The sequence below is a fragment of the Molothrus aeneus genome, chromosome 8, assembly GCF_037042795.1.
Source record: "Molothrus aeneus isolate 106 chromosome 8, BPBGC_Maene_1.0, whole genome shotgun sequence".
In the NCBI taxonomy this organism is placed as follows: domain Eukaryota; kingdom Metazoa; phylum Chordata; class Aves; order Passeriformes; family Icteridae; genus Molothrus; species Molothrus aeneus.
In genome coordinates this window covers 8,409,554-8,433,130 of record NC_089653.1, presented here as the reverse complement: position 1 = coordinate 8,433,130, position 23,577 = coordinate 8,409,554, and the positions used below count along the sequence as shown (strand labels likewise).

The 23,577-nt window shown below is 48.4% G+C and overlaps 2 protein-coding genes across 2 annotated transcripts; one reads left to right on the top strand and one right to left on the bottom strand.

The window, feature by feature from the left end:
* Window positions 1-1,528: 1,528 nt before the first annotated feature.
* ELOVL3 (ELOVL fatty acid elongase 3) lies at window positions 1,529-4,884 on the top strand. The gene is made up of 4 exons (XM_066555095.1): window positions 1,529-1,641; window positions 2,371-2,502; window positions 3,712-3,863; window positions 4,463-4,884. Exons 1-4 carry the CDS (start codon window positions 1,529-1,531, stop codon window positions 4,882-4,884), a joined length of 819 nt encoding a protein of 272 aa, XP_066411192.1.
* A 5,327-nt stretch (window positions 4,885-10,211) lies between these two features.
* PITX3 (paired like homeodomain 3) lies at window positions 10,212-17,290 on the bottom strand. The gene is made up of 3 exons (XM_066554659.1): window positions 17,182-17,290; window positions 12,394-12,599; window positions 10,212-11,378 (listed from the first exon to the last, which is right to left on the bottom strand). The coding sequence occupies exons 1-3, from the start codon at window positions 17,288-17,290 to the stop codon at window positions 10,815-10,817; spliced, it is 879 nt and encodes a 292-aa protein (XP_066410756.1). The 3' UTR covers window positions 10,212-10,814.
* Window positions 17,291-23,577: the final 6,287 nt, after the last annotated feature.

Genomic DNA, 23,577 nt, shown 5'->3' with positions numbered 1-23,577 from the left:
GTCAAAAAAGCAGGTGTTTTTTACTTGTAGTGCCTCAAACAGCTAACAACTGTACTCCATCTAAGAACAGTGAATCCACAGACAATATGCAGGCAAAGAAGTCAGCAATACTGAAACCATTGTCAAGAGCATGGAGAGGGATAAATTTATAAGGTTCCCAGTGTGGCTTTGCTTTTGAATAATGAGACTGAACATTGACTTGTATGGATTAGAAGTGCAAAAAGTTTGTGTTACTGTGCTGCCTCTTCTCTGCTCTTACCCTTGGCTTTATTGGTGGTTGCACCTGTTCTTGTGGTGTGCAGAAGCCCTTGCAACAGAAGAAAGTTTCCTCCAGCATGTACCCAAATATTCTGCCTGGTGATGCTACTGCCCAAAGTAGGTGATGAAAGAGGAAAGACAAGTGACCCAGGATTGGAGACAGCACAATCCCTGACCTGCAGTCCTCTGGAAGGGGAAGGACATCCTTGGTGCTGGAAACACTAAGGTGAGAGCTGTGCAAGGCACAGTGGGAGCTCATGCTATGTACAAAGTGTTTTAGGGAAAACACTCTCTGGGGTATGGTACTCTGTGGGGTATGGCAAAACCACTGCTGCCGACACATGCAAGCTGAACTTTCCACAGATACATGCAAGTGCTCTGCAAAATGGAGAGTGTAAGTCAGGGGTGGTGCAAAAATCGCCAAGGGATTTTAATTCCTACATGTCAAATACTTTCCTGATTTTCTCACACTACTCCATTGTCAAATACAGAGAAAATTGTGGATGCCCAATCCCTAGAAGAGTTCAAGGCCTGGCCGGATAAGGCTTTGGGCAGCTTGGTGTAGTGAAAGATGTCCCTCCCTTTGACAAAGGGGCTGGAATTAGATATCTTTAAAGTCCCTTTCAAACCAAAGCATTCTACAATCCTATGAAATGTCTCACCCAGGCAAATGTTCCCCTGTTTGAAGAGGCAGCAGTTAGGCAGATGATTTGTGCACAGGCACAGTGATGCCTGCATGAAGCAAACCCCTTCCAAGTCTGTGAGCTTTGCAGGGTGCAGATGTTGCACCTGTGTAAAGACATGACACCTGGGAGAGACACCAAGATGAGTGACCAGAGGGTGCAATGAGATATGCTGCATTCAGGGGATTTTGACTGTGCTGGAGCCATTTTCAGCTGCAGGAACTTCAGTAGGAGGTTATCCAGAACCCATCTAGTTTCCAGCAGCAGCCAGATACTTCAGTCTATGGTGAAGAAGGCACAACAGCTAACTGCAGTCAGGGTAATGGAATTTCTGCCTGCTGCTGGTGACAATGTTGGAATCACCTTGCCCATCTGCTGAGGGATGAGCTGGGCTGGATGGAGAATGGCAGGACCTCCCGCTCAGCCTGACTGGGTGACCAGAGCCTCCTCCTGCTTACCCAGCGCAAGGAATGGGAGGCTCCCGGTCCCGCCTCCCGCCGCGGTGTGACGTTGGGGCGGAGCGCATTCCCGGGGCTATATCCACCGTGAGGCGTGCGGGAGTGTCTCGTTTCGGGTCGCTCCCGGGGATGCTGAATATGGAAGCGAACATTGACCCGTCGGAGCTGCAACCGCTGGGGGAGTATAACTTCGAGAAGAACTTTAATCAGCGGGCAGCCAGGAAATGGATGGAGGAGAATTGGTGAGAGGAGAGGAGGTTGCTGACCTGGTGCATTCCAGATCCTGGGTAGCCCAATCGGCTCCTGCTGCTTTTAGCAGAACAAGTGTGAGGATCTTCAGTTCCGAGGAGGAGAAGATTGGGGGTCTCTGGTTGCTTACCTGAGGCTGTGGAGGATGGGGTGTAGCAGTAGATGTGGCAGAGCAAACAGTGGTGCAGGTGGGGCTGCAGCTTGTAGGGAGATGGTGATGTGGCAAGAGGGCAAAAAGCACCCACGGATGGCCACTGCAGCCCTTGCGCTGGCAAATAGGGTACTCAGCCCTGCCATGCTGCACTAAAGCCTTGGAATGTGTGGGATATAACACAAGGCACTTGAGGCTCCAGCTTACATGAAACTGGCCTTTTTAGACATCCTGTGCAGACATCCTCTGCCTGTACGTGTAAAGGGATAAGATGCATTGATGTGTTTGCTTTGGATCCTGCTCACAGGCTACCAGAACCTGCCTCATCCCACCAAGGTCTTGTGGAAATCTCCAAGATGTAGCAGTTCACTTTATTTTGTGCAGTCCCTAGGGTTCTTGCTTGCTCACTGTCAGGGCAGGCTTTCTTGTGACCAAACCCAACTTTAACATGAGAATGGGAGATCTTTTGTTTCTTGTGAGTGTGCGAGTACTTTGCCAGGGCAACAGAAGTCTGGCTCAAAATAGGTCAGTTTGGGTCTTTTCCTGACTGTTCCCTCTTCTCTACTTGCAGGCAAAAGTCTTTAACTATTTCTGTTATTTATTTGATCCTGATCTTTGGAATCCAACATTTCATGAAGGAACGGAGGCCCTTCAAACTGCGTGGACCACTGATCCTGTGGTCCTTCAGCCTGGCTTTGTTCAGGTAAGAGCCTTTGTTAAATCTGGAGACAGCTGTAGACCCTTCCTCAGAACTGCATTGATGGAAAGTTTTGGTTATTCACTACATCACTAGGGAAATACATAAATTTTTTCCTCTTGAAGGCACTTTCTAACTAGGGGAGTGACCTGCTTATACAAGTCATTTATTTCTCACCAGAAATACTCCAGCAAGAATGAGTTGCAAAAGGATGTCTGGGGAGAGTGCTTGAAAATCATTAGTGGGTAGATTTGAACGTGAAGCCTGCAAGAGCAGACATCTTCCCTCATTCAAACGGTGCCTGCCAATTGAAAGTTTGATTTGAGGGTTATTTCTCTTTAAAATTTAGATTTCTTTCTCTTCCCGTACCTGCCCCCCCCCCCCGCTACCTCTTTAATCTTGTTGTGTAGGAGGTGGAGAAAATTCTGCTGCACTCACAGAAGCACAAAAGATTAAACTAAAATGTACTTTCAAACTGTCCTGTCTTATTGAATAGGTTTCCTGCAGGAGCCATGAAAATGTTTTGGCCCATGCCCTGTATTCAAACTAGCATATGTCAATTTAAGAAAATTCCCCTCATCTCCACAACTTTTTCTGTCTGTTTGGTGGGACAGAGAAAAACTCAACTACTGCCTCTGTAACTCCAATTGGCTTTGACAAGGTCAAAGGGACATTGGTTGTCCTCTGTCAGGGCACAGGATAGCAGTGGTCTGTAAAAGCACAAGTTGTGGAAGAGGGGAGGTCAGGAGATAGCTGTTCATGCTCTATTCAGAGACAAACTTGTGCTAATGAAACAGGTTGATAACAAGGAAAAAGTGGTATTTCTTCTCAAAAGCTGTAGGAGTTCCCTGCCACCGGAGGTTATAAAAGCTCCCTGTCCTCTGGGCCCATGTCAAAAGGCAGGACATCAGGAAAATTGCCTCCATTTCTCATCAGTGGGGCAGCTTTTGCTCAAGTGCCTCTTCAAGCAGTGGAAGCAGGGGGTGCTTCCCTGAGGGGAGCACTCTTTCATGCTGCTTTGTCTTGCAGGAATAGGTTTTAAATCCTGGCTAAAACTTGTTAGGAAGTCTAAGAAGGTAAAGGTTTGTTTAAATGTCTCTGAGATTGCCCTGAGCATCAAGATGGAGTCAACTAAATATCCATGGGTGCAGAGCTGTCAGAGGCTATGTTGAGGCCCTGGGCACAGTGTTCAGCTCTCCTCTGGTTTTCTTGCAGTCTCATTGCAGCCTGCCGGATCTGGAAGCAGTTGGCCTTCCTCCTCCTTACCAAGGGATTTAAGCAATCAGTGTGTAGTCAATCTTTTTATGTCCACCCTGTTTCCAAGCTTTGGATATATCTATTTGGTCTGAGCAAATTTGTTGAAATGGGTGAGTTTGAAACTTCTCCTTATCCTGTGTGTTTATAATTGTTTTGCTTTTACAAGCAGATTTTCTTTTACAGGTCTCTGTCCAAATGTTACATGGAGAAAAGGGTTGCTTGTTGCTTAGCCTTGCATGTGTCACTCGTTTTCTTGCTCCCTATTACTCGACTCGAATGATATGCTTGCTCTCCAGGGGGCTGCAGCCTGATGTTACTGTTCGAGTTTGATCCCCAGGCCAGTGCCTGGACTAGGCAATTTTGCACTGGAACAACCGTGGCAAGGGGGCAGCAGACAGGCAGGGAGGGCTGGGCTTTCCACACAGCTTTCATAAAAAGAAGTAAAGAAGAGCCAGTTGGAAATGCAGTGCAGGTGGATCTGGGAAAGCAAGCCTGGGGCAAGGGGCTCTTATATTCCAAACATGCCAGAAGCTAGAGTGCCTAAATGGTCCTCTTCAATACAGATTATATCAATGGGAACCTAGGCTTTGGTGGGATCAAACCACATAATGGCTTCAGCATTGAAGCTTGCTTGGACTGTTTCATGTGAAAACTTGTGCAACTGCTGTGCTTTCACCTGACTAATGATATACCTGTTCCCCAACCCCAGGTGACACTCTGTTCATTGTTCTCCGGAAAAAGAAGCTCATCTTCCTGCACTGGTACCACCACATTGCCACAATGATTTTATCCTGGTATGGCTATAAGATGATGGTAGCTGGGGCAGGATGGAACACAGCCCTAAACCTCAGTATCCATGTTGTGATGTACTCGTACTACACTGTGGCAGCCATGGGCATCCGGGTACCCCACTCCATCACCATGCTAATCACCACTTCACAGATTGTGCAGATTATTGGATATGTAATAATGAACATCTTTATCTTCTTCTGGAAGGATGATAAGCTCTGTCAATGTACCTGGCCACTGCTTCTCCTTTCATCGGGCTTGTATACCAGTTTATTGGCCCTCTTCTCCAACTTCTTCGTGAAAACTTACCTGAGTAACACCCAGAAATCAAAGCAAAATTAAAACCAAGGGATGGAAGAAGAGCTCGGGATGGAAGAAGAGTTCGGGATGGAAGTGGGGGGAGAGGGAGAGAAAAAGGGGAAACTTTTTGCTTCTGTCTGGAACCTAAGTGCCTGATGGGATGGGTGTGATGGGGTTTAGGAAGAGATCACCGTGGGTAACAGCCTTCAGAGTAACTTGCACATTGGCCTTTGGTGTATCTGCCTTGCAGTGGGTGGCATGCCAGAGTGAGGTGCAGGTCGTGGCAGGCTGGTAACAGGAGAAAAGGGGAAGAGGCTGGGGTCTGGAAACCTCAGGGCTGAGGTTCTGCTTTTCCTTCTTTGCATCACTTGGGTTTGCCTTGTGCCTCACTTCCTTCCTGAGGGACTGATAGAATCCTGCATGCACCAAGACACTCCTTGGAAAAAAGGTAGGGAAACTCCTCTCAAAGCAGCACTGCCTTCTCCATGGTCTCCAGTTTTGGGGAAGAACAGAGCCCAAACCTGCTGCTACTCTGCAGGGAAGCTCTAGTAGATTGCTGGTGAAATGGAAAACTCCTGCTGTTTTTTTAAGGGAAAGGATCTACCTGGGCTCTCTCTTCTCCTCTGTGATGCAAGGAACCGAATCCTATGAACTTTAATGGCTGTTACCTGTGGTGTGCCTCTCGTACAATATTAACCCATCAGTTTGACTTGACTAGCTACTGCCTCAAACCCTAAAAGATGAGCAGGGTCCAGCTCTGTCCTGCAGTAGTCAAGCATTGCCAATGGTCCCAGCCCATGGCCAGTCTCATGGGCTGGGAACAGAAGGGTCCCAGAGTCAATTCATCTCTGGGTGCATCTGCCACTGGGTGATGTGTTAAAACAACTAATAAATACTGTCATGTATGGATTGATTGATTTCTTTGATGCTTTTTTCATACCTGACCTTTGTACAGAACTGTGAGAGGAATGCTGCCTTCTCTATCTGGATACTGTGTGTTCCTGAGGGTTAGTGATGTATCCTCTGTGCTTACCCTTTTTGGAGTCATCAGCTGGTCATGCTGCCTGAGCGCCTTTGCTCACCAGCAGGGAGCTAGAAATGAGAGAGAGAGAAAAAAAATCAGGCTGTTGTTTTACCATCTGAAATGAGCATGTCACTGTGCTTCATAAAGCCAAGATGTGCCTCAGAGCCTGAGTCCAAGGGTCCGAGCCTCTGCGTGGGCGTTAGCTCCTACCTGGTGAAAGAGTTTTGGCCTCTCAAGGCAGTGGACTGGAAAGGTGCTACATGGCAGTGGGCTGCACTTTCAATGCTGGGAGGTGGCAACAGCCCTGTCCAGCCTTCCCTAACAAGGGCTTCTGCTCTGGACTTGGCAGCATGTTGGGTAGTGGTGTAACAGCACCTTCCCCAGCTGTGGGAAAGGCAGGAGCAGTCAGCTGAAGGGTTGGGGAATAGGAATAAACTGGCTTCCGCATTTAAGTCTCTTTAGAGAGGGGATGGTGAACATATGGGAGTAATGGGGTGGTCTCTCTCCTGCAGAGTGCTGTTTGAGGCACTTTATGTGACAGCTGTGGTCCTGGTGAAGCAACTGCCAGCTCTCCTAACTTCTACAGCTGCCCAAGGCATGCTCCCTCAGCTGTGTCTGGCATCTGTGCCAACACAAAGAATGACAGAATCATCAAGGTTGGAAGAGACGTTTAAGAACATCAAGTCCAACCATCCACCCAGCACTACCACTGTAACCCCTAAACCACTAAATCACATCACCCAGCACCAGATCCTGATGCCTCTTAAACAACTCCGGGCTGGTGACTCCACCACATTCCTGGGCAACCTATTCCAATACCTGACCACCTTAACAGTGAAAACCCTTCTAACATCTAATCTGACTCTCCCCTGTCCCAGCTCTAGGCCATTTTCTCTTGTCCTCTCTGTAGGCAGAGCAGAAGAGACCAGTCCCCAGTTTTCACTGTAACCTCCCTTCAGGCAGTTGAAGAGAGTGATGAGGTTGCCCTGGAGCCGAAGCCGGGCTGGGGAGTGGGCGAGAGCGAGAGGGCGGTTTTACCCCGGAGGCTGTGTCGGTGTCACGGCGCTGAGGAGGTTTCCCCGGGGCCTCTCTCGGTCCCGAGGGCGGGAGCGCGGCCCGCCCTGCAACCCGCCGCTAGGCGGCACCGGCGTCCGCGCTGAGGGCGCTGCTGGCCGGGTCGGGCCGGGCCCGCACCGCGACGGCAGCGGGCCCTGAACGGGGCTGGGACCGAGATTAGAGCCGCCCCTCACGGCTGTGGAGCGATCTGAGTCCAGCTTTCACACGTACGACAGCGGGCCCTGGACGGGGCTGGGACCGAGATTAGAGCCGCCCCTCACGGCTGTGGAGCGATCTGAGTCGAGCCCTCACACGCACAGCAGCGGCCGGAGGTGCGCGCCCGCCCCACGCTCCGGGGCTCTATTGGCAGCACGCACCAAGCGAGAGGAGCGGGAACATCCTCCGCTGTGCGAGCGGGACACAAACCGCGGACGGTGTCGCGCTGCTCCTGGGCTGAGAGGAAGAACGGCGGCAGCTGCTGAGGACACCCGGCGTCGGTGCGCGCTGTGTGAGCCTTCAGACACAGCTGCGGGGGAGCGGGAGCACAGGCCGTGCTGGTGATGGACGCTAAAGTCTGGCCTTGAGTAAGAGAAGTGCAGGGAAGACAGTATTTAGGCAAACGGGATTTTTTCAGACCCTCTCGGTGTGGTGAACCTCGCACAAAGCTATCCCAGAATTAGTCATTGATGTCTATGAGAATTCCCGCGGAAATTCCCCCTCTTCAAAATGGGGACTGGGGCCAAAAACCAGGAACTGCTCGCAGTTAAATCCCCCCTCAAAAAACATTAAAAAAACAAACAAAAAACCGCACCAAACAAACAGAAAACCATGCCACAAAACCACAAAAACCCCAAAAACCCCACAAAAAAACAAACAAAACAAACAAACCCCCACAACAACAACAAAACCACAAAACCAAAGCAAACGAAAAAACCTCAAACAAACAAACCAAAACAAAAAACAAAAACCCAAACAAACGAACAAAAAGCTGGATCAAATAATCTCACTATGTGTAAACAGTAGAGATGTGGACAGGGGCTATGTGGGCACATCAAGAACAGAATCTGGTAAAAATAATTCAGTTTTCCTCTCTGACAGGGTAAGGGCATAGTGACAGAGAGCTTTAACTGCCAGTCAAGTGGCTTTTAAGGATGATCTAGATGGGATTTGGCTAGGTACAAAACCCACTGGGTAATTATACCCAGAGAGTTATCCACAGTTCACTGTTGAAAAGGAAGGGGTCTGTTGGGTGAAATTCAGGGACATCTGTTGTGGGTCTTTTTTTGCTCAGCACTTCCTTTAATGATCTGGGTGATGGAGGAGAATGTGCACTTGCTAAATTTGCAGATTTGGAAGTATCCAACGACAGAGTTATTTGCCTAACAGGTCTCCAGAATAAGTGGGATCCTGCTAAAGATCGTGTGCTTGGGGTTGCAGTATCAACAAGATACAGCTGGGGAGTTGCTGGGGGATTGTGAGAGAGAAGTGCTGGGTAAGGTCTGTAGAGCACCTGCTGTGTTTGTGCTGGACCAGAGAGCATGATGTCTGAGTTCTGGCCCCATGGGGAAGAAGCTGAATGTGAGAGGCTGAACTTGCTTAGCTGAACCAGAGAAGCCCAGGCCCTTCTTTCTTCCCATAGATGGAAGAGTCGTGTCAGAGAAGGGAGTTAAGAACAGTAGCACCAAGATGAGGTGTGTATTTGGTGGAAAGGCTGCTGGATGGCAGCTCCAGCACAGAATGGAGATTAACCACTGAATCTACTTCAACAGCATTTGTGCCCAGCAGCAAGGTAGGATCCAGGTTAAAATGAAACATATGGTCTGGGATGTACTGTGTTTATGTTTTATATGTTTACACTTGATCTTTGAACCCTTTCCACTGGTAGCCGTTTCAGTGCAGGATATCTTGGCCCCCAGATTTTGGATTAGCTCAGAGCAAAGAATACTCTGTTACAGTGAGGGTGAGCTGACATTTGTGACTGCTTTCAGCATCTGCTCACAAATACCTTCAGAAGCAACTGAACTGTGGAAGAGGCTTTGGCAAAAACTGAGCCATTTATGAGCTTGGTTTGTGACAGACCTCTTACAATGCCCTAGTGAGGATTCATTCTTAGCAAAGAACTTGCTTTCTCTCTGCATGCTGACGACATTGCAGAACATGGGTTACGTCAGATTTGCCTGTCCTATTCTTCCTGGTAGGACAGTTTGTTGTGAAGATATTTTAGGGCTGATTTTTTTCTATCTAAAGAGGAAAGTAAAGTATTGGAGTTGTGTTTTCCCTTGGAGCTTGTGCTTGACGAAGGGAAAGGTGATTGCACTGGGTAGAGATGTCCTGCTCTCCTGCTGTATGTGGAGCTTCCTTGCGCCCTCGGAGGGATCTGCTGCCTCCCTCTGCATTGGCTGAAGCAGCAGCTTTTCCAGGTGCCTGTAGAGCTTAGGAAGGCCACCTCTGTTTTATGGCTTTCCCACCAGAAGCTGAGCAGGGCAAGTTGCTGCACCTGGCAGCTGCCTTGGGGACCATTGTTCGGAGCCAGAGTGCCTGGGGGGGAATTCCCCTGCCCTGGGCTGTGGGACCCCAAAGGCACTGGCCCCATCCAGCACAGTGGGGAAGCCTGAGCCAGAAGAGGCTCAGCCTTCCTGCTGCACTGGTACATGCAGACAGGGAACACAGAGCGGGCTTGTTTTCCTCTTCCTACTGTGTGTGGCCTTTTGTTGTTCTGAGAAGCCAGGTGTTTGATATTTAAGTGAGGAACATGAACTACTCTTCCAAACTTCAGCCCCTGTTCTAACTCGGACTGCCTCATGCTGGTGCTTCTAAGGATGTTTACCTTTACCTGGGCTGCTGGCACTTGATTTCAGAATCTTCAGATGCAGGTTTGTGCTTTTAATAACCACACAAGCAGAAGCTTAAAGGGTTTGTGCCAACTTTTATTATCTTTTTTGGAAATGGGATTTGGGGAAGGGAAGGAGATGTGCAAGGAGGAGCTGATTGTTGCAGATGGGAATGTTTGGGATGTATGCTGGCAGCAGTGTGTCTGACCAAAATGACTGAAGCAGTAAACCATGACAGCCAGGACACTGCCTCAGTGGATGTGCTTCCTTTACAGAGTTTTTGGTTTTAAGGTCTACTTTGTAGATTATTTCACATCCAAAACAAGAAAGCATATTTTAATGTTTCTATTTGTATATATATATATATATATAAGATAGATATATATATACACACATATTTTATATTCTTACAACCCCCAGCTCCTGAAGGTTTCAAGTCTGAAGGGCCATGTGTATATATGCATTATAAAGAGATGATAATTGACTGAGACAAGGCTTCCTTACTGGCTGTATGATAAATAAATGGGCAAGATATCTTTCATTGAAATCTTGCATGTGTGCAGAGAATATGGTTTAGCCAAGCACCAACCGGCAACCCCCCTCAAGCTGTCCTGTCTCTGGCTATTTCCTGCAGGGGTGGTGTGAGGCTGCCTGTGCTATCCCAGGAATTTGGGGGGCTTACCCCTGTGGGGCTTGGAGGGGCAGATTGAAAAATACTTGGTTGTGCTTCCCATGGGTCAGGCACCCTGCATGTTGGGGCTCCTATTTCTCCATGGGGCTTCCAGTAGACTCTTTTGGTTTATTTTACCATGGAGGAGAAGGTTTGGTGGGCAAGAAGGGAAGGGGTTTTGAAGGGGAAAGACAGTCAAAATTCACCATACAATAGACAAATCTTCATAAAGGTTCGTCTGCCTGCTCATTCTTTTCTCTCTTTCTCTCCCTGTCTCCCTCTTATGCTGTCATGTTCACTCTCACTCTCTGCAGGACGTACGCTGTTGTAGGGCTAAAGGTCTCCTTTTGTCAGGCTAAGGTCAAGTCCCTGGTTGGCAGAGGGCAGCCCTTCATACGGGCCTGTCCACGGCGTACTGGCAAGGGCTCAGGTTGGAGGCTGCAGTCTGCACCGCTGGGTAGGTGAAGTTGGCGTGCTGCTTGGCCTTCAGCCGCAGGCTGGCCAGGCTGGAGTTGCACGTGTCCCTGTACATGTAGGGGCTGGCTGTGGAGGCGTAAGGACAGGCACTGGAGGAGACAGCGGAGTTGAGGCTCGGGCTGTTCAGATTATTGATGTTTCCCAGGTTGTTGAGGCTTGGGGCCGGTACCCCGGTCACAGCAGTAGGGACCATGGATGAAGGCATGGTCATTGAGGTGATGGAGCTGGGTGGGGAGAACATGGGCTGGGAGGAGAGGGGACTGACGTTCATGGAGTTGAAGAATGGAAAGCTCTTGGCCGAGAGCGGACTGCTGGCAAGCCCCTTGGTGGCCCAGTTGTTGTAGGAATAGCTGGAATACATGTCATCGTAAGGCTGCATCAGTCCATTGAACTGGGCTCCAAAGCTGTTCTTGCACAATTCGGCCTGTTGGTTCCTCTCTCGTTTCCTCCACTTAGCTCTGCGGTTTTTGAACCAGACCTGCAAGAGAGAGAGGGGGAGGGCATGGGAATTGCTCTGGCTGGCCTTGAAAGGGGCCTTGCCCTGGTTTCTTTGCCCTGCAAGACAAGAGCTGTTGAAGAGCTGGCGATGCTCCCAAGGAGATGGGAGGCTGAGCATCAGGAAAGAGCTGCAGCAAGATGTCTGGGCTTCAGGGTCATCTCCCAGCAGGAATCACCAGGTGGTCCTCAGTCAACCAACAGAAACCCAAACAACTGCCATTTCACAGCACACAGAATGACCCACCTCAATCAACAAACAGATGCCCTTTATACAGAAAAAAGAGGAAAATACTTGCTGTATTTCCAAGAGACCACGGGTAGGAGGAGGGATTGGGATTGTTTGACTTGGGAGCAAAGTATTTGAGGGATGTGGCTTGAAAACTGCTGAACAAAGGAAATAACTTATCTTCTTTTGACTTTGCCTCAGGACTGGCTTGGAGTGGGATGTTATAGGTCTGTCTTCTAAAAGGAAAATCTGTTAGTGTTAGAGGGGTTCAAACAATATAACTTCCTAGAGCATGGAAGCTGCTGGAAGGCTATTCATGATGCTGCTAACTCATTTCTAGTAGCAGAGAGAAGCTCTCACTCCAGCTGGAGCCCTGCCACATCATGCCTGTGACTGCACATTGATTTGGGAACCCAAAAGAGTGCCCTCCAGCAAGGGTAAGGCTGGGAAGTGATGGTACTGCAAGGAAAGGGTCTGCTGGGTCGAGGTAGCCAGCTGGTAGGGCTCTGTAGGGCAGAGCCTGGGCTTTGAATCTACCTGTATAATTGCAAGGTGGCCCTGGATGGAGAAAGCATCACCAGCATAGGGTTTGTGTGTGGCAAGATGTGTGAAATCTCAAGGGCAGACCCTAGTGAGGTGTTTCCAAGACAGGGAAATTTTCCAGTGCTCCTAATTCCTTGCTTGGTTTGGGGACACCTTGGTCATGTATCACAGCAGGCTTCTTCCCCACAAGCTCAGGCCCAGGAAGGTGGAAAGGCTGCAGTCCTACCCGGACTCGTGCCTCTGTCAAGTTGGTCCAGACTGCAATCTCCTCCCTGGTGCTCATGTCTGGATAACGGTTTCTCTGGAAAGTGGCTTCCAGCTCTTGCAGCTGCTGGCTGGTGAAGTGCGTCCTCTGCCTCCGCTGCTTCTTTTTGAGCGAGCCGTCTTCAGGGTTGGAGTCATCCGTCTGGTTCTGCTGGGACTTCTCAGTGTCTGTGTGAGAAACAGAAAGAAGGGGAGATCCCCTGAGTTAACTTGAGGTCTTGGATGCACTTGGGGAGCCTATTCTTGGGGCAACCAGTGCATGCTCAGTGAGGTCCCCTTCCACTGCAGCCACCAGGAGTGGTCCCATCTCCCTCCCTTGTCCTTGCAAGCAGGCATCCACCCAGCACCAAAACCAATGCCCCTCTCATGTAGCACAGCTTGCCTTTGTTTAACTGCCATAACAGATGTTAGCTTCCAAGTGACCAGATTTAGATTTTCCAAACTTCCAATATTTGGGTTTCATTTACAGTTCACATGGGAGATAGTGGCAGAATTTATCCAGATCAGAAGGTTCTTGCTCTGCTTAAAACTCTATGCCTAAGGTGTCCTTAGAAAAACGGAACAGGAATTGACACTTAGGACACAGCAAAAGATCCAGTCATATCCCTCATGGACAAGGGATGGGAAAAGACAAATTGCAAATTGATAGCAAGCTGAGGCTCTTCAATTAATTAAACCTGAGGAGCACAAATTTTCATTCCCCTTCTTGCTCCTTTACATTCTTACTTAGCTGCATATGTTTTGATTTTTAAGAATACAGAAAGGCCTCTCTTAGACCTTACCATGAAGTACTCCAGCATCTCCCTCTCTTTCTGCCCCTGCCCTCCTCCTGATCCACATATCGCTCTCCTGGAGGCAGTGTCTTTTGTTTCACTGCCCATTAAAGTCTCAAAACTCTCCAGTGTTCACACTGATATCTCACTGAAATGCACAGCTCAGCCTCCTTCTGGGCATCAAGTCCATGTCTACATGCTGAGCTTTTGGCTGCTGTGGGTGGAGGTGGGCAGCCAGCTGCTTCCTTGTGCCACAGCTCTTTTTGGGGGCTGTGCAAATACAAGCAGGCAAAATGCAAATAGGGGCAGAATGCAAATATAAATATCTCCCCTTTAGTTGTCCTCCATAGAATGCCCAACTGCTCAAATGTGGCACTTTCTTTTATGATGGAAGAAAGCTATTGCTTGTGTTTAATTCTGCTGGGAATCAAGACAAGTCACCGTAGAGGAAAATTATTCAAATGAAAATAAATAATTTCTGATGTTCAACTCCTTCTTCTGATCTAGAAGCTGGGTGAAGCATTTCCAAATGAAAATCAGGTCTTCAGCAAGGAGAAAAAGTGTTCTTTTACAATGGGAAATAGTCCACTAAGCTAAATAGAAATTTTTGCAAATAGCTCCCAAACTGTTCCACTTAGAAGAAGAACCTTTAAAAAAATCCTGGCATCACTCTGCTAAAATTGAAATTTTTGTTTGGTTGCAGTTCTCTGAGTAGAAGCTAGTTCAAAAGGCTTCAAAGTCCAGAAAAATCTCAGTGTGAAGGTGTCTGGTACAGCCCCTTAATGAGTAGGGAGACAAGGAGACAGCAGCCTGGAATACAGTTGAGTCAGTGAAAAAAGGGATTCCATCCATTCCAAATGGATGTGCTCTGGAATAATAGGCTCTGTCTTTTCCATTTAGTTTTTATAGGGCATGTGAGAGGCCTAAAAGAACCTGAGGCCCCACAGAGACTGCTGCAGGGCAGTTCTGTGCCAACAGTAGGTGCTTCAGCGGGCCCCAGACCTGGAAGATGCTCCTGTCTCAGGAACCTGGTGCCACTACCCTCTTCCTATGACAGTCTGTTAATTCAGAAATATTTTCTGGAAAGCTCTCCTGGTACTTGCCTTTCTTCAAAGGGAGCAATGATGGAATTGCAGAGAACATTTCCAGGAGAAGTGCTCGCTCTCCAGGGAGGAAACCCTGGGTGTGGTCAGTGGCTTGCTCCCCACCAGCCACCTCTGCTTCTGTAGCACATCTGATGCTATCCATCAGCAGGAATGTGAATGCAAGGACAGTGAGATGGCCATTGCTTACAGCAGCAGGTTATAAGTTGGTTCTTCTGAGCAGGAAGGTGCTATGTCCTGTTCTCAGCATCAGGGTCAGTTTGTGTTTCCATCCAGGGTGTACCCGTACAAGAACTTTCCCAACTCACTCTTGAAACAAAGCCATAGGAATTGAAAAGTGGAATGAAAGAGCCTGGTTGTGGCCTTGTGGTACTCTTCTAATTTTCATGAGCATCTTTGTTTGTGGATCCCATATTCAGCAGAACTCTTGGAAGCATGCTCTTAATGTGGATTTTTTTTAGTGGCTCTTGCCAAGAAGATTAATCTGATTTCTCTAGCTCAGTGCTCTAAACCAGTATTGGATGCTGGTTTAGTGCAGATTCCTGCACTATTTATCTCCAAAGGAGATTGAACAGGGAGTGATGCCACCCATCTGAGCTAGTTATTAGGAATGGCTCAATACAGATGAACAAGCAACATTTGGTTTGTTTGTTCATCTGCTGAGCCTGGGTTAATTGGAGCCTGATGCATACAGGGGATGTGTTCTCACCAAAGTCCCTGACAAATATTCATTTCTGAAGGGGTTGCTGTGAAGTAGGAGGCTGTGACCTTATCGAGAGCTCCTGCCCAGGACTGCCCTTCTTCACTTAGGAAGAAATTATACCAAGAGGGAAAGAAAATGGAATGAAGGTACCACTGGTTTATGGGCTACATCTGGGTGAAAGAGATCACAGTGTATCTTGTTTGGTATTTGTCTTCTCAACACCCTCTGGTATACCTACTTTCCATAAATCTTAAGTCTAAGGAGAAGTAGGAATCCCAACTGTGAGCCTTGAAAAATCTCTGCAGTTCAACTTGGTGTTCTCTTTGTTTCCATACCTGCTAGCTGTGTTTCTTTTTGTCTGTTATCTCTTTTCTGCTTCTTCTATAAGCAGGGAATAAGTGTCCTCTGTAAAAGGTGCAGAGTTTTGACAGATTGCAGTGAGGACTGAAACTGTGGCAATACAGGGAAAGAAATGAGCCCAGAGAAAGGATGTGGGTGCCTTGAATCCATGCTGAGGAGCACAATATGGGGAGATGTGGGGCAGTTCTCTACCTCCCTCACTCTTCATCCTTGCTCCCCCCTGACCTGTGCTGCCTGATGAAACCTAACAGAAGGGGGTATACAACTGGAGGACATTTGAGATCCCTGAATGCTGAGCCTAGACAAGCAAGGTTTGTGTTCACTTCCTCAAGATCTCTTGTGTGGATGAATGAAGTAGGGCCCAGGAAAAATAGGGAGGCAGCTCCCTTGAGGGGAGTCACGAAGTGTCAGAAGTGCAGCTCTGCCCCTGTTCCAGGCAGACCTTGGTAGCCAGCTCTATTCTGCCTGACACTGCTGATGCATGGCTGCCATCAGCCTCTGCTGCAAAGGCACAAGCTGCACACAGGTAATGCTGGCAAGTCACCTCCCAGAACCATTTTATTTCTAGACTGCTTAAGACAGTGGGGAGTGATGTAGCCAGGCATCCAACACTTATTGTCACCCCAAAATAGGTCATGGAATATATCCTGTACATGTTCGCCCACTCGGTGAAACGACTGTGGCCATAGCTGGAATTAGCTGCTCATGCCTAATGGAAAGAAAAGTCAGTGCCTAAATTGGCACTTCTACAGCATGCCAGGGTGGGCTCAATAGGGAAGGCCACTTGAATGGAGACACTGCCATGCATCCAAAGCAGCTGACGAGGAGCCACTGAGCTTGGGGATGTGCCCAACTAAGGTACGTGTGCAGTGGGGAATTTGTCGGGCAGATTCTCTGACTCTAGTTATCCCAGTGTAACTCCCTTCATGATACTTTCTCTGGGGAATTTTAATCTGCATCATTATCCTTATTAGCTTTTGCATGCGGGTGAGCCTGGAGGCTTTACACGGCGAGCAGCGGGCTGTCCCTGGTCCTCACTCCCTCCTGCTGGCACTGGCAGAAACAGCTTTGCATCCTGACAGATCCCGAATAACAAGGGATGGAGTGGTAATCGGACAGATGTAAAATCCAGAGGAAGCCATAGCATTTGGTAGCTGATTTCTGAACAGGTGTGGATGGTGATGTTCCTTATTCAGAGCCTGATAAAGAATTCAGCAGGCTTGGGGTTGGTTCAGCCTTTGGGAATGGTCAGAGGCACCTCTGTGGGAGAGCAGCGAGGCACAGGTGAGGAGACTTTTTCAGTTAAAGCAGGAGCAAGACAGTGCTTCCTTTTCATCTTAATGCATGAACCTGGAAAGTTGAGCCTAAGGCTTACCTTTTCCATAGAATGTTTAAACCCAAATAATTTAAACAGAGGTTAAAAAAAAAAGAACAGTTTAAAATTAGGTGTAGACTTCTGCACCTTGGATCCTGTTTAGCCAAATACAATAAAATCTTGATTGGGCTGTGACCTGACTTGCCTGGCCCTGGCCTGCCATGGGCTGTGCCCTTGTGAGCAGCAGCTTCCTACAGCTAGGGCCACATGACCCCACCACTGGGATGATGTTCTCAGCCTCCCAACAGCTGTCATTGCAATATGGACCCTTATGCCTTTCCTCTGCTTGTTGGCACCGCCATGCTGCTATGGCATTTTTCTGGCTCCCAGTACAAAGGGAAGCTGTGCCTCTAGGAGCACTGCAAGCCACTGGCCACCCAGATCCATGAGCAAGGATGAGTCAGGGTTTTTCTTGTATCTTGGGCCTTGCACTCACCACTGTGGTCCTGCCCTTTGCAGCTGTGCTCATGTTGAGGAGTTCCAGAGTCTGAGAGAGACAAGGCTGGGCTGCGAGCCTCCGTGTCTGCCAGCAGGTTGAAATCCATGGGGCAGGGATGGGTGGTGGAGAAGGAGGAATCTGAAAAATAGTAGTCACAGGGTGATCAGAGAGATCAATGTGTGTGTGACCTCTCCTCACCACCTCCAGCAGGGACTTGCCTTGAGGAAAGGTCTAGGAAAAGGAAAGGATAGCTGTGTGATCCTTGGACACTTTTGAGTTTCTTGGCTGGAAAACGGACATACTGGGCTTTCAGCTGAGCCTCCCTATCAATCAAAGATTATCTAGTGACACTTCTATTTGCAGCCTTCAGAGAAAGAGCCTCCAATTTATAGGTGACATTCAGACTGAAATAGCAACGCCGGGAGCATGCTGTGTAATGGAGATCTTAGGAAGTGGTTCTGGGCCAGCCAAGGGCTGTTAGCACCTTCCCCAGTCATCCCACCGCTCCCATCCTCCCTGCCCAGCTTCCCTCCTCTTTCTCCCTTGTTTCTCCACAAGCTGGCCAAGCCTAAGTAAAGCTGTTCAGAGAGCACTACATGCACACATCCCAAAAGAAAACCATTCTTGTGCCTGGCACTGATAGGAAGGCACATCAGCCTGCAGAGCCATTTCTACAAGCAGAGATCCAGACAGTGCAAGCGGACTCCTTTGGGATACATAAGGATCTCTGAAACCTGAATTAACATGGGAATCACATTTCACACGCTTAGGTGCCTGGGAATGAGTGGTCCTGGCTGTAGCAGGAGCTTGCTTCCAGCCTGAGATCATCCTGACTGGAGGCTTCCCATGTCTCCTCAAGAGACTGGCCTGTGCTGGTGAGCCTTCTTCCCTGGCTGAAAGCATCCCAACTGGGAAGTTGTCAGTGCTGCTCCCTACAACTGCAGGAACCACTGTGACTCTTCTGCCACCTCTTTCCACACCTCTCTGTGCCAAGATCAATTCTTTTCATCATTCACTTCCTTATGGACCCTGCACCCTCCACCTGTATTTCCTAAAGGAGCTCAGCTGAGAGCACCACTTATTCTGGACCACACTGGATGCTCATGAAGAGGCAGGCATGAGGCAGTAAGTGTTCCAAGCCTGGCTACCTCTCCTTGGAGAGGTGAGTTGGCCCTCTGTTAGCCCCTAACTGAATTTTGGATCATGACCCAGCAAAACACAGGATGTTTCACTGCCACCAGTGCACAGTTTATGAAGGCTGGATCGATTTGAGGGGGCCACAGCAGCTTCTGAAACTTTAGCCACTCCCAGCTGATACCTCACCTTCCAGCTAGGGATCCTTTTTCTCTAGGACACAACAACTGATACATTGTGCCAGGATCTGGGACCCCTGGGTTTAGGGAAGTTTGGACCAGGGGTTTGGAACTTTCAAACTTTAGGTGGAGATCAGTTGTAAAGAGTTCCTGGGTGGTGAAGGATTGCCCAGCCCCTCAAATCCATGTGTGTCAGGGAGGGAACGTGCTGAAGACAGTCTGGACTGTGTTAGTTTTTAGACATGTAAACAAGAGATTAATCACATAGCTGTTGCACCTCATTTGGACGTGGATGACAGTGACTAAGAATGTATTTTCAGAGCTGTCTAAAGCCTCCTTTAGTCAATTTGCACAAGGCTGCTGCCAGGGCCCAGGGCTGAATCCCATATCTGCAGCGTACTTTCCAGGCTGCTATGAGAGAGAAAGGAGCCATTTCTAATGGTTATCTGGCTGGCTTCTGCAGCAGATCTCGCTCACAAAACCCCGGCAGTTTTCCTTGCTCTTCACTTGGCTTGACCTCCATTCACTGCCTGAGAGGTCCGCCGCCTCTCCCAGGTACTGGTGGGTCAGTCTCAACACCAACCTCAGTCAGTGCTCTCTGGAAGCAGCACATAACAAACCAGGACCTGGTTCTGGTTTCCCAGACCTTTGCCTTGCTCTGGGCTTCTCGTCTCCTGTGGGAGAGAAGTGGCAGGACTCTGGCTTTGCCATGAGGCTGGTTTCCATTTCCACTTCATGGCAAGCCTGACCTTTGATGTCTGCTGGCTGTGTTAAGCTCCTGCCAGCAGCCAGGCACAGCCCTGTTGCATTCTGCAGTGTGTACATACATGAAGTGATGTGACAGGGGCTGTGTTTTCTTTAATACCTTTGCATGGAGTAGGGGAGTCCATCTGCTGCTGATATTGCCATGGCTTTTAGCATTACTCTCAGAATTATGCAGAAACGCGCAGTGAATTAATTCCACGGATTAAGTCTTGATTAAGATGTGTGTCACTTTGCTGTCTCAGAATTTATTAAGAGCCCTTCTTGAGTCTGCAGCAGATGGAATTTCTGCCCAATGTTTGTAGATGATAATTTCCCCTCTTCTATAGCCATTTGCATATGATTGCATCTGTCAAGCACAATTTCCTCTCTTCTAGAGCTTGACACTGTACTGGACGATTTAAGGAGGAATTCAGATCCTTGCCTTGCTGTAACTCAAGGACAGTGTCCTCCTGTGCAGGCTCCTGTTTGCTCTTTTTTCCACATCTTGCATGGCTTTCATCTGTACAAACTAGAATGAAGACAAGAAGACCAGGGAGGAGTATCTTACAGAGACAAGGTCCCACAGGTTTAAGTGACAACACAAGGCACAAGGTTCAGGAGAACCTAGTCCTAGTATTGAAAATTTATGCCCCATCCTGGGCTGCACCAATGCAGTGGTTGCAAAGTTCATCCAAGCTGCTGGACACAACATAGCATGCTTAGCCTGCCTCCGAGATACAGTGGGCACTTAGATTAAAACTGGTTATGAAGGGTGGCCAGTACTGGGACTTGTGGCTGAGCACAAGTTTGCTTTGTGAACTGAGTTTGAAAGCAGGAGGATTTCAGAGAGAAGATGATGTATATATACATGTAATTGCATAAACTACTGCATGTGCCATACGTGGTGACATCAAGGAATGCCTTCTCAATTTGCTCTGAGCAGGTCATGGAGAAGCAAAACCAAGAGGAGAGAGGGATCTACTCAGCATGATTATAAAAGCATGAAAAGTCTGCAATGGTAACAGCACGTGAGGTCTGTACCAATGTATTTACCCAAAGGCAACCCCATGCCAACTGACACAAAAGACTGTAAGGTATTCTTCTAGATTATACAGCCCTTTTGGATTTAAAAAAAGATGCTTTCATCCACATTGGGTAGATCTTGCTGTAGGCAGAGATATTTAAAAAGTCAACGATAAACCTTCATGGCATTTCTACTAAGTTGTTTGCCCAGTCTCAAGGAATGAAATTGGCAATTCAAAAGTATTTTTAAATAAAATCAAATTTACCATCTTCATCTGACTCTTCATCACACTTTCTTTTGACATAAAAGAACAGTTTCTTTAGTGACAGCTCTGTACTAGCAACATGCAGCCAGGCTTCTCAGAGGCTTCAGTTTTGTAAAACTAGTCATGGCTCCCAGTCTGCTCCAGCACCAGTAACTCCTTCCATTGATGTGTTATTGCCCCTGAGATAAAGGCTCCCGAACCTGTAACAAACACATCTCTTCTTCCAGTCACTGCCCATGTGAACATGCTGGGGCCACCTGTACAAGACCCTCCAGCCAGACAGGGAATTGCCATCCCTTCTCCATGGGCATGGTGGAGGGCAGGGGAAGAGCAATCCTGGCTCTAGACCTTTTCTCTTTTCAAATGTACCCCCTTTCTGTTTCTGTGTCAGCTCCCAACTGCTCAAGCCAGGGACATTTAGGCAGTAGGAGGAGGACACTCCTTTGTGAGGAGGGCAACCTTGTTTACCTGAAAACGGGAACAAGGGTCCCTGTGAGCCGTCTCCTGGTTCTCTGTAACACACTGCTCCATCACCTGGGAGCAAAGAGGATTTTGCTTGGGTGTTTTTTTCTTTGAAGGGCTGGGAAGGAAACATAGAGTCTGACTTCAAGCAAAGTAAGGTTAATTATAGGAGTGACTTTTGTGATATGGGTCTTGCCCATTGAGAGCTGTCAGAGACTGACTAGTGTGTGCTGCTCAACTCTCTGCATTGCCTGCAGGCTTCCTGTTGGACCTGCTTTTGGCAAGTTGATCTGGAGGTGAAAAGCTGTCTCTTGCATTGTTTTGATGTTATTTGACTTCCCATGGGCATGCAGGGGTGCTTCAGCAAGGACCAGATGCTTCAGGTTGCAAGATAGCAGCACAATGACCACTGGTGACCCAAGGATATGAAGGAAGCCCTAAGCTGGCCTCTCTCAAGCAGATCAGCACAGCCCTGTGGATCTGTGAGTTTCCTGCCTCCAGCCAGGGCCAGAGTAGCTGAATCTTCTGCTTGGAATTGCTGATCTCCACAAAGAGTTCAGGGTTACCCCTCAGGCTGAAAGGTGCTCTGCAATCATTTGGGGGGAAGTCCCCTTTCATTCTTGCATCCCCTGAGGTGAAGATATGATGTTACACTAGATTCTTAGGGTCAGAGCTGTCTCTTCCTGCTCCATCAATCGCAGAAGTCAAACTACTGCTGATTGCTTCACTCCTCCCATGCTCATGTTCCCTCTGTGCTGGCTTACTTTTAGGAGAGACAAACATTTGGGCTTCTATTTAAATGTGCATTTTCAGGAAGATGATCTGCCTCTGTACTTTGGTCCTTGTGAGGGGCTGAGCCAAGGTAGAACATGCCCTGCCTGTCCCTCTACTCCTTGTCAAAGAGGAAGTGATTGAGAGTGTGCCTGTTCTCTTGAGGAAGAGCATTTTGTTCTCTGCATACATGTGTTTGTTCAGGCAATGGTGCTATCAGAGTGCCTGTGGGCTGCAATTAAAAGTACCACATGAGCACAGCACATGAATTGTGCAGCAACCAAGAGTCAGATTCTCTTTGCTGACCAACACAAGTGCTGCCTGTGAGGGGCTTTCCCCACTGCTAGAAAGCAAGAAGGATGGGGTGCAAAATGAGTTAATATTGTTTCCTTGAGACTATAGAAATATAACTATGGGGAGACCAAGGTCACCCACTGCTAAACATCTCAGTGTAGCTTTAAATCTCTAATCTTAATGGAATTGCAGCAGGAACCAAGAGCAACCATTAATCACTGGAAGATAAACAGCAGCAGCCAAGTGGTGACCCGGAGTGCAGGGCCGTTATGGGACAGGAGAGCAAGCTGCCTGCCTCCAAAAACATCAGGCTGTACACAGCCTCAGGCTGCCTGAGCAGTGGTTTCGGGTGCACACTCACAAGTGGATCATTGACCTCCAGCAAGGGCTGAGTCACAGGTTATAATAAACTTTATTTCTCGTTTTAGTCCCTAGAGCTGGGCACTAACCCCTGAGCTCCTGAGGGGTGGCTTGGCAGTGGTGTGTGCTGCTTTGAAGAACATGGTGTAGGGGTTTTATTTCTCTCATCAGTAGGAATTGCCAAAGCTCCCTGAGGCACTTAGTGGCTTTGTTGTCAGAGCAAGTTGTCTGGCACTGCCCCACACATGGATTGGGCCACAGAGCACTGAGAGGTGTGCATGGTGCCATGGAACTGCAGTAGCCCAGGCTCTTGCTGCCAGGCTTCCTGGCCACAGCTGGCAGCAAGGACCTGAGAGCTGGCAGCTCTCTGACGAGGGGGTCCAGGTTATTTCTCTGTTTGTGTATGGCTCTAAGGAGAAGTTCCCAATAATGTGAGGTGGGAAGAGAGTGAGAAGGTAAGGTGTTGCCACTGACTTGTCTTATGATGTAGGTAAAACTATTTGACTGTTCTGGGGTTGTATCCTTCATCTCAGAAATCACATAAATGAGCATATCTGAGCTGGTGGAGGTAATGAAGCAAAATTCTTTTAAGTGCTTTCAGATCCTCAGACAAGAGGTGCTAGGGAAATGCCCAACCATGCTGGACACTGCCTAATGCATTTCCTGGGGGCCGGAGCAGCCTGCAAGATGGGATCAGACCACTTGCTTCCCTCATATTGACATGAACCTCCAGCTGCAGAGGAGGATGAGGCTGAAACCTCTGCTCTGGGTGGTAGAGGGTTAATAAACTGCCTGTATTCCAGAGGATTATCACAATGGAAATGTCCCAAGGATTGACAGCTCCATACCCATGTCCACAGCAAAAAAAGCCCACAATGGAATGTGTCCTGTTCGCTTATTTGATGGGCTGCACTGTGCCCCTGTGCTGTGGAAGCGCCCTGATGTCACCATGCCCCACACACAGTGCATCGTTCCCCACAACAGGTGTATCTGCAATCCCCCAGACTGCTACAGGCCCTGCCAAGCTGAAGCATTGGCTTCTGCAGAGGCAGGGTAATGTGCCTGGGCTTGGCTCAAAGCAAGTTCTTTACTATAGTAAAGAAAGGTAAAGTAAAGGTCTAAAATCTTTAGACCTCAGTGCTACCCTTAGCATACCTGGA

Bases quoted from the DNA above. Each gene is read 5' to 3' on its own strand.
- ELOVL3 (XM_066555095.1), top strand. From the start codon at position 1,529: ATGCTGAATATGGAAGCGAACATTGACCCGTCGGAGCTGCAACCGCTG. The intron at 1,642-2,370 runs GTGAGAGGAGAG...CTCTACTTGCAG, and splicing joins AAATGGATGGAGGAGAATTG to GCAAAAGTCTTTAACTATTT. The intron at 3,864-4,462 runs GTGAGTTTGAAA...CCCCAACCCCAG, and splicing joins GAGCAAATTTGTTGAAATGG to GTGACACTCTGTTCATTGTT.
- PITX3 (XM_066554659.1), bottom strand. From the start codon at position 17,290: ATGGATTTCAACCTGCTGGCAGACACGGAGGCTCGCAGCCCAGCCTTG. The intron at 12,600-17,181 runs GTGAGTGCAAGG...TTTCTCACACAG, and splicing joins CAAAGGGCAGGACCACAGTG to ACACTGAGAAGTCCCAGCAG. The intron at 11,379-12,393 runs GTAGGACTGCAG...TCTCTCTTGCAG, and splicing joins TGACAGAGGCACGAGTCCGG to GTCTGGTTCAAAAACCGCAG.